Here is a 10588-nt window from a genome sequence, read left to right as displayed (position 1 = left end):
CATTACAAACTGATCAAAAGTATCAGGCAGGAATTGGAGAACCAAATCAATCGTAAGCTCGCGACTGATCTCAAGTCCTAACTTTTAGAGTTGCTCAAGATAACTCTTCATCTTGAGAACATGAGGGCTAACTGGACTACCCTTAGCCAGTTTGCAGTTGACAACAGCTTTGATGATGTTGAATCTTTTTTGTCTTGTTTACTCTTGAAACATTGCCTTCAGTTTACTAATGATTGTAAAGGCATCCATTTCCTCAAACTACTTCTGAAGCTCCAAGTTCATGCATGCAAGCATGAGGCAGGTGACATCAACGCAGTCATTGTAATGCTCACTATAAGCATCCTTCTAAACTTTAGTCGCTCCTATCCCAGGTTCCTTATCAAGGAGAGCCTCATCCATAACATACAATTCCTTTCTTGCTTGAGGACAATCCTCAAATTGCAATGTCAGTCAAGGAAGTTAATCCCAGTCTGTTACTACAGGATAGATCACAAAATTTCAAGTTAGCTTTGGCATGACACTCAAAATCAAGTTATTTAGGTAGACAACAAACTTATCAATTACATCATATGTAACTCTTAAAACATTTATGAGACAAAAGATATCATATATCAAACCCTAATCGTAATAAACATAATTGAATTTAATTGTTTATGCGAAGCAATCTGGCTCTAATACCACTATTGAAAATGAACTAAAGCTAGACAAAGCGGAACTAACATAAAAATTTTCTCTAGCCCTTAGAACATAAACAATTAAATACGAATAAGCATACTTTGTGTCGATGTGGGTAACTCTCTAAGTTTAAATTTCCTTTATACTAATAAGGATGATCCTACAAAATTGTATGACCAAAGCGCTGCAACATCACTAGCGCTCTCTGACAATATCCACACACAAACTGGAAAATTGACCCCTCGAATTCGAGTCTACTAGAACCTCACAGAGTGGGAATTTTTACTCTTTAAATTCTATCTCTGTGACAAACAAATTTTTTTCCTTTTGTTGTATGTATAAAATAAGATGCTTATAGTCTTATTTATAGGCTTCTTAAGGTTTCCTAATAACTTAGGGATTCATAATAAGCTTCCAAGTCTCCAATTGGGCTTATTAACTATCCAGTCTAAAGACAAATTCGATCCAGTTTTTTCATGTGCGACCCGTTAGGTTAATTTAATATGGCAATGGGTCCATAACTCATTTTACGGTCCTTAAGTAAATTGGTCTCTAGCAAGACATTATGGCTACCCATATTAAATTAAGGCAGTGATCTAACATAACCTAATATAATTATTGCTTCAATCTTTTTATCACGCGATATTTATAATTGAATATAAAACATGGACAAAGTCGCCTTATCTAATTCAATTGCTTTTTTGATCAATAAGCATACTAAAATAATAAATGACATTAATATCCTTATTAATTCATTTATAGCACGACCGTGCATTTCAACAATCACGCTTAATCGAGGGGCCCAAAGATATCTCTTCATAACAAGAGGGATAAATTCTATCTTGATTAATCATTGACCACTACATAATTCATAACGTATTCGAGTACAACCTTTATAATTATTCGATTAAAGATAACGTTTGATTGCATCAAAATAGATTAATTCTTATATTTAACATTATCATAATCTCAAGTCTAAGGATCAAAACAATAAATTATTTAAAATTATTTACGACACATGTCCATGTAATAATCTCAAAAAGAGTAAGTATAATTCTTATTTTCTAATTAGAAAATATAATTATACTTTAGGTCTCTACATATATAATCATTCTATGATTATCAATTATAATCCATACTCATCTTAATTTATTATGTTTCCATAATAATAATCGATTAGGGACATTTAGAATATAATAACATGTTCATGGATATTATTATACAATAATATGCAATTGAATAATAATGAGAATAATAACTTTTATTAAAAAATAAATCAATTATCCATAAAATTATTATAGAGAACAATAAAAAACCAACAATTCCACTTACTAGGCATTCATTGTTTAGCGTGTGGAGTGATATGTGTTGAGGGTCTTGGCAGCATGTCTCCACTTGATCGCATAAAGTGGCATTTAGGGCAGGGCGTGACAACAATATTTCCACTCCTCAAGATGCACCAAAAGCCATAAATCAAAACTTGAAATTACGACTATCATCAATCTCTAAAGTAGTGCATGTACTTATAAAAGATACACATTTCTACATGCACCAACAAAAGTGAATAGATAGACTGTGATAGATGTTAATATTTGTATATCTAAGATAGACTGTGATATTTGTCTATCCTCGTCTATTTGGAAATGAATGTAAATTTGATATAGAAAGCTAGTCATACTTGGGTTAGATTCAACCAATTTATTAAAAAAGCTTGGAATCAATGTGTACGATTCAACTACCTCACTTTTTAATATCCTTACTATGTGTTCTTTTGCCCTCGAAGCTTTTTTATAACTTACATTAACTCCAAGATTTATATGAGCCTTATGGATAATCACTTTTGGAATGGAACGGTCAGTAGGCATGACCCTAAAATTATCTATCAAGCAACTATCAATTACTGATGAAGAAGCTTGCATGTGACAACTTTGGGTTGTATTCGATGAACAGTCATGGTCAAAAATGTTTTTTTGTAGCATTCACAACTCACTCTTATTATAACGAGATGTCCTAACATACCATTTGCAACCTTCTTGCAAACATCTAAATTCAAGAGACTTGAAATTTGATATTGTAGTTCTAAACTAAAAGTTGTTCTTGACTACTATTATGTAAAAATACTTTGAAAGCACTCCATTGCTTTCAAATAATTTTTTTCCTTCAAATCACCATGATAAGAAATTCCTCTTATAACTTTATCATTTGAAAACAAAAGAAAAAGAACCTACATTTAATGATATGTCAACATTGTTTCGAACACTATTAACAGTAGAAGAAGATTCTTCCAAAGAATTAACACCTACCTGAACAACCAATGGATGTCTATTAGTTGCATCTTTAGCAAAAGCTAGATACCAAGCAACATCCTTGTCTTTTTTTATTAGCACAACAATTTAAACATTACTTTTACCTAAATCCAGTAAAACAAATAATCCTACCAACCCATTCAAATGAATCTCTTCACATATTAAAACAACTAAACAATTAAAGTTGATTCAGAAATCTACCAAAAATTCCAAAAACTAAGTATTTCTCGTACACATTGTGTCCATTACATTGACCTCCATAAAAACCAACTATAAGAATAGACATTATATTATGTAAAAAGAAAATAGGATTGTGTAGGAAAGTAAATTAAGTATTCGATAGTGATAAAAAGAAATAGATAGACATAGATATACATCTATCACTGAATAAAAGAATAAAAAGTAAAAAATGATAATCATAAACACAATGTAAGGATATTTAAACGATTGTGTTGACCATGGCAATCGATCGTGTAGTGAAATAATATACATTAAACAATCGTGTTTACCATGGTAAATGATCGTGTTGACCATGACAAACGATTGTGTTGACCATGACAAACAATCGTATTCAATGTGGTAAACGATCGTGTTGACATAAGTAAACAGTCGTGTTGATATTAGTAAACAATCATGGAGTTCAATGTAAATTATCTTGAAAAACTTCCAATCTAACAATTTTCATAATGGAATACTGAGATCTTACAGAAATATTTAAATCTTTTAAACTATTGAAACGAAAATGAAATTTAGAATTCTTACCAGAAACATAAAAACAAAAACGATCTTCATAATGAAATATATAATTCTTAAAAAAAATTCTAATATTCTAAACAATTCAAACAAAAACCAAATTTAGAATTCTTACTGAAAATAAACTCACTGCAACAATCTTGATACAGAACTATAAACGATCTTGATATTCTCAAATATGAGGAAGATGGAGAAGAATATTAAAGATGAAAGAAAGTTAAAAGAGCAAATGAATAAATTATAAAGAAGAAGAAGAAAAAGATCTAGAAGTGAAGAATCGTCCCGCAATAATCAAAACCAACAGGGGCATATATGAAATTTATGAAAAAATAATCGGGCTTCATGGGCTTTTTTTATTTTATTATACGGGTCGTAAATATTTAGAGCTTTTTCGTAATATTTATGTAAATTTTTCTTTTTTAAAATACATTTTCTCATGTTTTTATTTCTTTTAGAGGTTTTTTTCTAAATTATTATTATTTTAGGTTATCATTTTAAAATTATCTCTTTTTTTTTCATTGTTTAAAATTAATATTTACTTCATTTTAGGTGATAATGCTACATACACCGTTGTATATATATCAAATAAACTCCACATGCATGTCTTTTTGTACTAACTACCTGGTATAACACGTGCTATGTACATTAATTTTTATTTTATTTGACTAAATAAAAAGATAATAATTATTACAAAAGAAAATATGATATTTATTTACTCATGATTTTTGAAAATACATTTTTTCAGCTTCATTCTTGAGAGACCTCTTACTCAAGACTTCTTATATGCATATGTATAAATCGAGTGATTTAAAAGATATAAAAAATTTGATAGTATGACTATGAAACAATCCATTCAATCAAACTTTAGATCGAAGAGTAGGTTTTTTTTATATGTATCAATTATATATCGAATGTTTAAATGGATTGGAATTTTGGACATCGACACTGACTTGATTACTATTTGGATATTTGTGTTAATGTTATATATTTTATGTATTTCTACCTATTCAAGAAGTATAATTATTTAACAAATTCTTCAAGAATTATAATTAGTTATTGTTTTGAAATGAATAATTAAATTTAAATGAAAATATATTATTGAAATAATCAAAATAGGAGAAGAGAATGTTTTCCTTCGATCCCTCAATGTTACAAAAACTATTCAATTTTCAAGTCTTTAAATTTGTATTATTAATTAGAATTAATAAGATATTTCATTTGTAACTAATTTCTAAAATGTAAATGAAAAATCATTTGCATTTCAACTCTTCACAATCTCCATACTTTAATTCCATTCAACTTAAGTATAATTAATTAAAAAAAGTAGTGGTTAAATGAAAAACTATTTGCATTCAACTTTTCACATCGTGTATACTATAATTCCACTAAAGTTAAGTACAATTAATTCAAAAAGTAGTGGGAGAAGGTATGTCTTTTATAATTATATATATTACATAAAAATTAAAATTAAAAATGAATTTAACATAAAACCAAGAAGTGATTTGGAACATATAACTAAACTCAATGGAATAATGGAAATAAAAAAGTTTCTCCGCATTGAAGTTTTTATATATCCTAGTTAGTAACACGTGTATTGCATGTGAAATTTGTCATTTTATTTTAGTATATAAAAATAGTGAGATTTGTGTGATCTCATATTATTTAAACACATATAATTTTTATGAACATGAAAGTAAACACACACAATATAATATTAGACATTGAACTTCCCCCGTATACATCCTATAACTAACTATCAGATGATTTTATTATTTAATAATTTAAAAAACATATATAAAAACTAAACTAATCTAACTTTCGGCAACAATCAAATTGAAATTTTGATGTGAAAATGAAAGTTCATTTCAGAGCTTAATTAACATTAGAATTTCATTTTTGATATCTTCATAACTCTTCCAAGCTCACCATTTTTTACAATCTCATAAGACACCTTTCTCCAAATTTGGCACTACTAAAAAAAATAATAGAGGATAGCCCTTTATATAGTTAGAGTTAGGAGTTGGAGAGATTGCACAACTCTTGAAATTCCGTTACTAAATATAATTAAATGTAAAGTTATTAATTATTTAATTAATTGAAATAAAAAAGACTTTTTACATTCTAGTACTTGATCTTCTAACCTTTCTACTTCTTTTTTTTCTTTTTTGTACCTTATACCACTTATTTAAAATATTAATTTTATTAATTTAAATGTGCATAACTCTTGAAATTTTGTTATTAAATATAATTAAATGTAAAATCATTAATTATTTAATTAATATTTAGAAATCCAAATTAAAAAAAAAAAAAGTTTATGCATTCTATATTTCATTTTCTAACATTTTTTTATTAAATAATCAATAGTTAGTTTTCTTAAATAATGAAAGAGAAATTATACTAATTAATCATAAATACAATTAAATAAAATGAAATGAAAATGTGAATTACAACAAAACCAAAGTTATATCTGATTACCAACTTTCTAAAAGGACAAAATGGAGAGAAAAAAATTTCTCCCTATAACCACTTTTATATATAGTATAGATTATAGACTAATTTCAAATTAAAAATAAAAAAAATTAAAATAAAACCAAAGTAGTAAACAAGTAAATTGAATAAGAAGAAGGGCAAAGGAGAATATATATATGATTAAGTATATGGGTAGAAATCCCTAATTTAGTTTAATAATATGTCTTACTTTTTTTTTTCTTTTTTTGTCAATTTAAGAAGACATAAAATTATATTTTAAACTTAAAAATCACGATGTTTGAAAAAACTAAAGGCCAAATTAAAATTAAAAAATTTATAATTTTTTTTATTCTTCATATATATAGTTTGATAAAAATATTTATCATTTTTTAACCTATAAATTGAGGATTAAAATACTAGTTTATTTCAACTTGAAGTTAATATGATTAAAAAAACATTTATGAAATTTTATTTAAAAACCTAATAAAATCTAAATATCATACCTAGATAATATTAAATTTATTAAATGAACAACATAATTAATAATTACATATCAATTTTTATAAAAAAATGTTATATTATAAAATTTTATAATTACTTTATCTCAGGTAGGAATAAACTAGTCCGTATAAATGGGTGAAAGTATAGTTCAAACTATGTTTTTCAAAAATAGTATTTCATCCACTTAAATTAATGTAAGACATAAAATAATAGTAGCAAAAAACATGATCTAAGATAGTCAACATTTATTTCATAGACAGCTATAATTTAGATTATAATAATCTACAATCCAAACACAGACTATAATAACTCATACTAAAATACTCTATGTCTCTACGTCTCAGACATAGAGTATAACAACACACAATTTAACTATAATAACCCACCCTACGTTAAAAACACTCCCTTAATTGTCATACATCATAGAGATTTATCTTCAAATTTAGTTATTATCAAGGGTATATTGGTAATTTTAGGTTCAAGTTATTATTTTTTCTTGATGGGTTTGTATATATCTTTACGTTGTTAAATAAAATTTTAACGGGTAATAAATTTCTAATCTATTGTGATTGACGTTGAACAGAAGAGAAAAAGAAAAAACAAGCACAAATTATTTTGATGTTTTCTTTTTTAATAATAATCTTGGGGAAATTATGAAATTATTCAACATCATTTAGTGAAGGGATGGCTCGAAGTGGATGAGCCATGTCCACGGTGATACCAAATTTATCCTCCATGTTCACCTTAAATCCATCTTCAACCTTCCAATTGAAGAAACTAATTAAGGAACCCAACATCAAATGCAACATTCTCATTGCCAATGGAAGTCCAGGGCAAATCCTCCTCCCTCCTCCAAACGGAACAAGCTCAAAGTTTCGCCCTCTCACATCAATTTCCGATCCCAAAAACCTTTCCGGTTCAAAGCATTCTGGATTCTCCCAGCTCATTGGGTCTCTTCCAATTGCCCATGCGTTTACAAAAACCCGAGCATCTTTACAAATTGTGAAACCTCCAATTTTCACTTCTTCTTGCGCCTTACGGAGCAGCAACGGAGCCGCTGGATGCAACCGGAAAGTTTCCTTCACCACCGCCTGTAGATATGCCAGCCTCGGAATGTCTGCTTCCTCCATAAGTTTTTTCTTCCCCAATACTTGTTTCATTTCCACTTGAGCTTTCTTTAATTTCTCTGGATTATTCAATAACAAAGCCATTGCCCATTGCAATGTCGATGAAGTTGTATCCGACCCGGCTGAGAACAATACCTATTTTTTTTTTGCACAAAGTAGAAAAACAACACATCAGAGTTCTTTTTCAATTCCATTACTGATTAAGAAGCAAATGAGGTTTCTTACCAGTAGTAGTTGTTGCATTTGATTTTGGTCGATTTCGGCTTGAATTTCTTCATTTGTTAGAAGATAATGCAACAAATCGTTGTTAGGAACAGAATCAGGATTCAGTTCTTGTTGTATTATTCTCTGTTTAATCATTGAGTCTAAAAGTTTCAACACATTTCCCATATGAATTTCCATCCTCTTCCTTATTCCTTGAACGTCAAGCTTCTTCAACACTGGAAAATAATCACTCAAATTTGGTTTTCCAGCTTCTTCCATTATTGCCGAAACATATTTCTTAAAATCTCTTGCCAATTCAGAATTTGGATCTGCTAAATCAACAGAGAAAATTGTGTTGGACAGTAGATTTAGCGTAGTCGCGAATGCTAACCTCCCTAAATTCACTGCTTCACCTTTCAACGCACTTTTCCGAACAATCTCCACAAGCTCTTCCACTTTCTTCCGACGAAGATTCTCATTCGTGTCCAGAATTTTTCCGGCAAACAACTTATTGTTGCATATTTTGCGATAGTTTCTCCAGAGAGGAGAAACAGGAATCCATGGAAATCCGAGTTGGTCGTGGCTGTGAGCTGTCAACGCTTCTGGAACAACTCTGTTACAAAGAAATTGATCGTTGGTTTGCAGAACCTCTTTAGCCATGGCGGAAGAAGAAACCACCACGGCTGTAACTCGTCCAAGTTTCAAACTTATAATTGGACCGTGTACCTTAGCCATGGTGGCTAGTGACTTGTGAGGCTTGTCGCCGAAATCCAAGAGATTTCCGATGAGCGGTAGAGGCTTTGGTCCCGGAGGTAGGTTCGACGTACTTGTGGGTTTTGATTTAAGCCTCCAAAAGAAGAAGAAGGCAAGACAGAGAGTGAGGATGAAATTGCAAGCCCAGAACTCCATTGTTGATTGTGAAATGATTAAATTTTCACTAATTGGGCTCTGATTTTATAGTTTTGATTTATGAATGCAACCAAAGAGAGAAAAACCACTTCCCATTTCTCTCTAGGTCATGCAACAGGAGCAGTGTGAATAATGATGGTAATTGATACGATTATGTTATGTAACTACACGATTTTCCTTTACCATTATTTGTCAAAGAATGGGACCAAAACAAAAGCAGAGAAAAGAAAGAAAGAAAAAATACACTTGATTTAATATGGAAAAATGATCTCATCGATCTTCTCGTGCTTGAAGGCCCGAGTCTTCCTTCTTTTTCTTTTCTTTATGTTCGCCCCTCACGTTATCCATCCTATTTTTCCATTCATCCTCTCTGGCATTTCTCACGTGCTTTTTCACGTTCAATAATTGTTAGTTGTATTTTTGTGGAGCGAGGCCTTGTAAAGGAAAACTTGCAAAACATAAGTAGGTTAACAAAATTGTTGAGTCGCGGACAGACGTAGAGTGTCTTGTCGTCTCCAAAATAAGATAACTTTTAATTCATTGATAGGAACTGCATCGAAACCAACCGTTATACCAACACTCGAAGGCCGTCTCCAAAATAAAATAACCTTTAATTCGTTGATAGGAACTGCATCGAAACCAACCGGTATACTAACACTCGATAGATACTTAGTTGCTAGGAAAACTTAAAACGAAAATAGGAGAGTTGCTCGAAAAAGAAAAAAAAAAAAAACAAAATGGGATAGACTAAGGGAGACAAAAGAAAAAGAACTTGTGGGAGAATATGAGAGTTCGTGTATTTTCGGTGGATGATCAAATGAGAAGGGAAAGCACATATATAAATATAGCGGATGAGGGAGCCTTGCAACAATAAGAAACTTATGACGGAACGGTCAAAAAAGGTCTGATGGTTGGAATATTAGGATGGTTAAAACATAATTGTTTAACATTGTAAACGTAACGGTTCACGATTAGTAACAGCTCAACAGTTCACAAAATTAAATATGAAACATTAGTAATTAAATACTAGGTACGACCATTTTGAAAATAATTATTGTTTAGCAAAAATATTATTCCTCACCGTCCGACGGCAACACGCTTGTGAAGACATCGACAAAGCCGCTTTTATCTATCTTTTCTCTCTCCAAAACATGGGTACCCTCTAAAGCCCAAACCAAAAGATTTTTACTTTCTAAGACAATTTTTCGTTAACAATAATCAATGATGATTCTTTCGTCTTTTCCTTGTGCAATCTATCTAAATGATATATTTGTTTCAAAAAGGGAACAGGATTGTTATCAATCCTCTCTCCTTGCACGTTTAATTCCTGAGAGGAAATTTCCTCGTTCTCTCTTCTTTATCAATTTTTTGTGCTTTTTTTAGTATTGATGGTTGTTTAATTATTAAAGTGTTTTGAGTTACTTTATTATACTGATTTTGGTGTATTTTCTATCCACATTTGCTCCCCCATGTGTTTTATTTTCATTTCCATATTAAATTTCAAACCACTGTGTTAGAAATCTAAAGAAACTTAAAGAGAGAAATAAACAAGACAAATCACTCTCTTCTCATTAATAATGTTAGTTATTCAATCATTAGATACAATTTGATGTTCAATATCATTGGAAAAATGAGTTTTGAAAA

General features: G+C 30.0%; 1 protein-coding gene across 1 annotated transcript; it reads right to left on the bottom strand.

Annotated features, from left to right (window-relative positions):
• Positions 1–7306: 7306 nt before the first annotated feature.
• LOC103489826 (geraniol 8-hydroxylase-like) lies at positions 7307–9195 on the bottom strand. The gene is made up of 2 exons (XM_008449134.3): positions 8057–9195; positions 7307–7966 (listed from the first exon to the last, which is right to left on the bottom strand). The coding sequence occupies exons 1-2, from the start codon at positions 8942–8944 to the stop codon at positions 7364–7366; spliced, it is 1491 nt and encodes a 496-aa protein (XP_008447356.1). The 5' UTR covers positions 8945–9195; the 3' UTR covers positions 7307–7363.
• Between the last annotated feature and the right edge of the window lie 1393 nt (positions 9196–10588).

This window comes from Cucumis melo, chromosome 4 (genome assembly GCF_025177605.1).
Source record: "Cucumis melo cultivar AY chromosome 4, USDA_Cmelo_AY_1.0, whole genome shotgun sequence".
NCBI classification, from domain to species: Eukaryota; Viridiplantae; Streptophyta; class Magnoliopsida; order Cucurbitales; family Cucurbitaceae; genus Cucumis; species Cucumis melo.
The sequence above is the reverse complement of the archived record's forward strand: the minus strand, read 5'-3'. Positions and strand labels throughout refer to the sequence as shown.

Bases quoted from the DNA above. Each gene is read 5' to 3' on its own strand.
- LOC103489826 (XM_008449134.3), bottom strand. From the start codon at position 8,944: ATGGAGTTCTGGGCTTGCAATTTCATCCTCACTCTCTGTCTTGCCTTC. The intron at 7,967-8,056 runs GTAAGAAACCTC...AAAAAAAAATAG, and splicing joins AAATGCAACAACTACTACTG to GTATTGTTCTCAGCCGGGTC.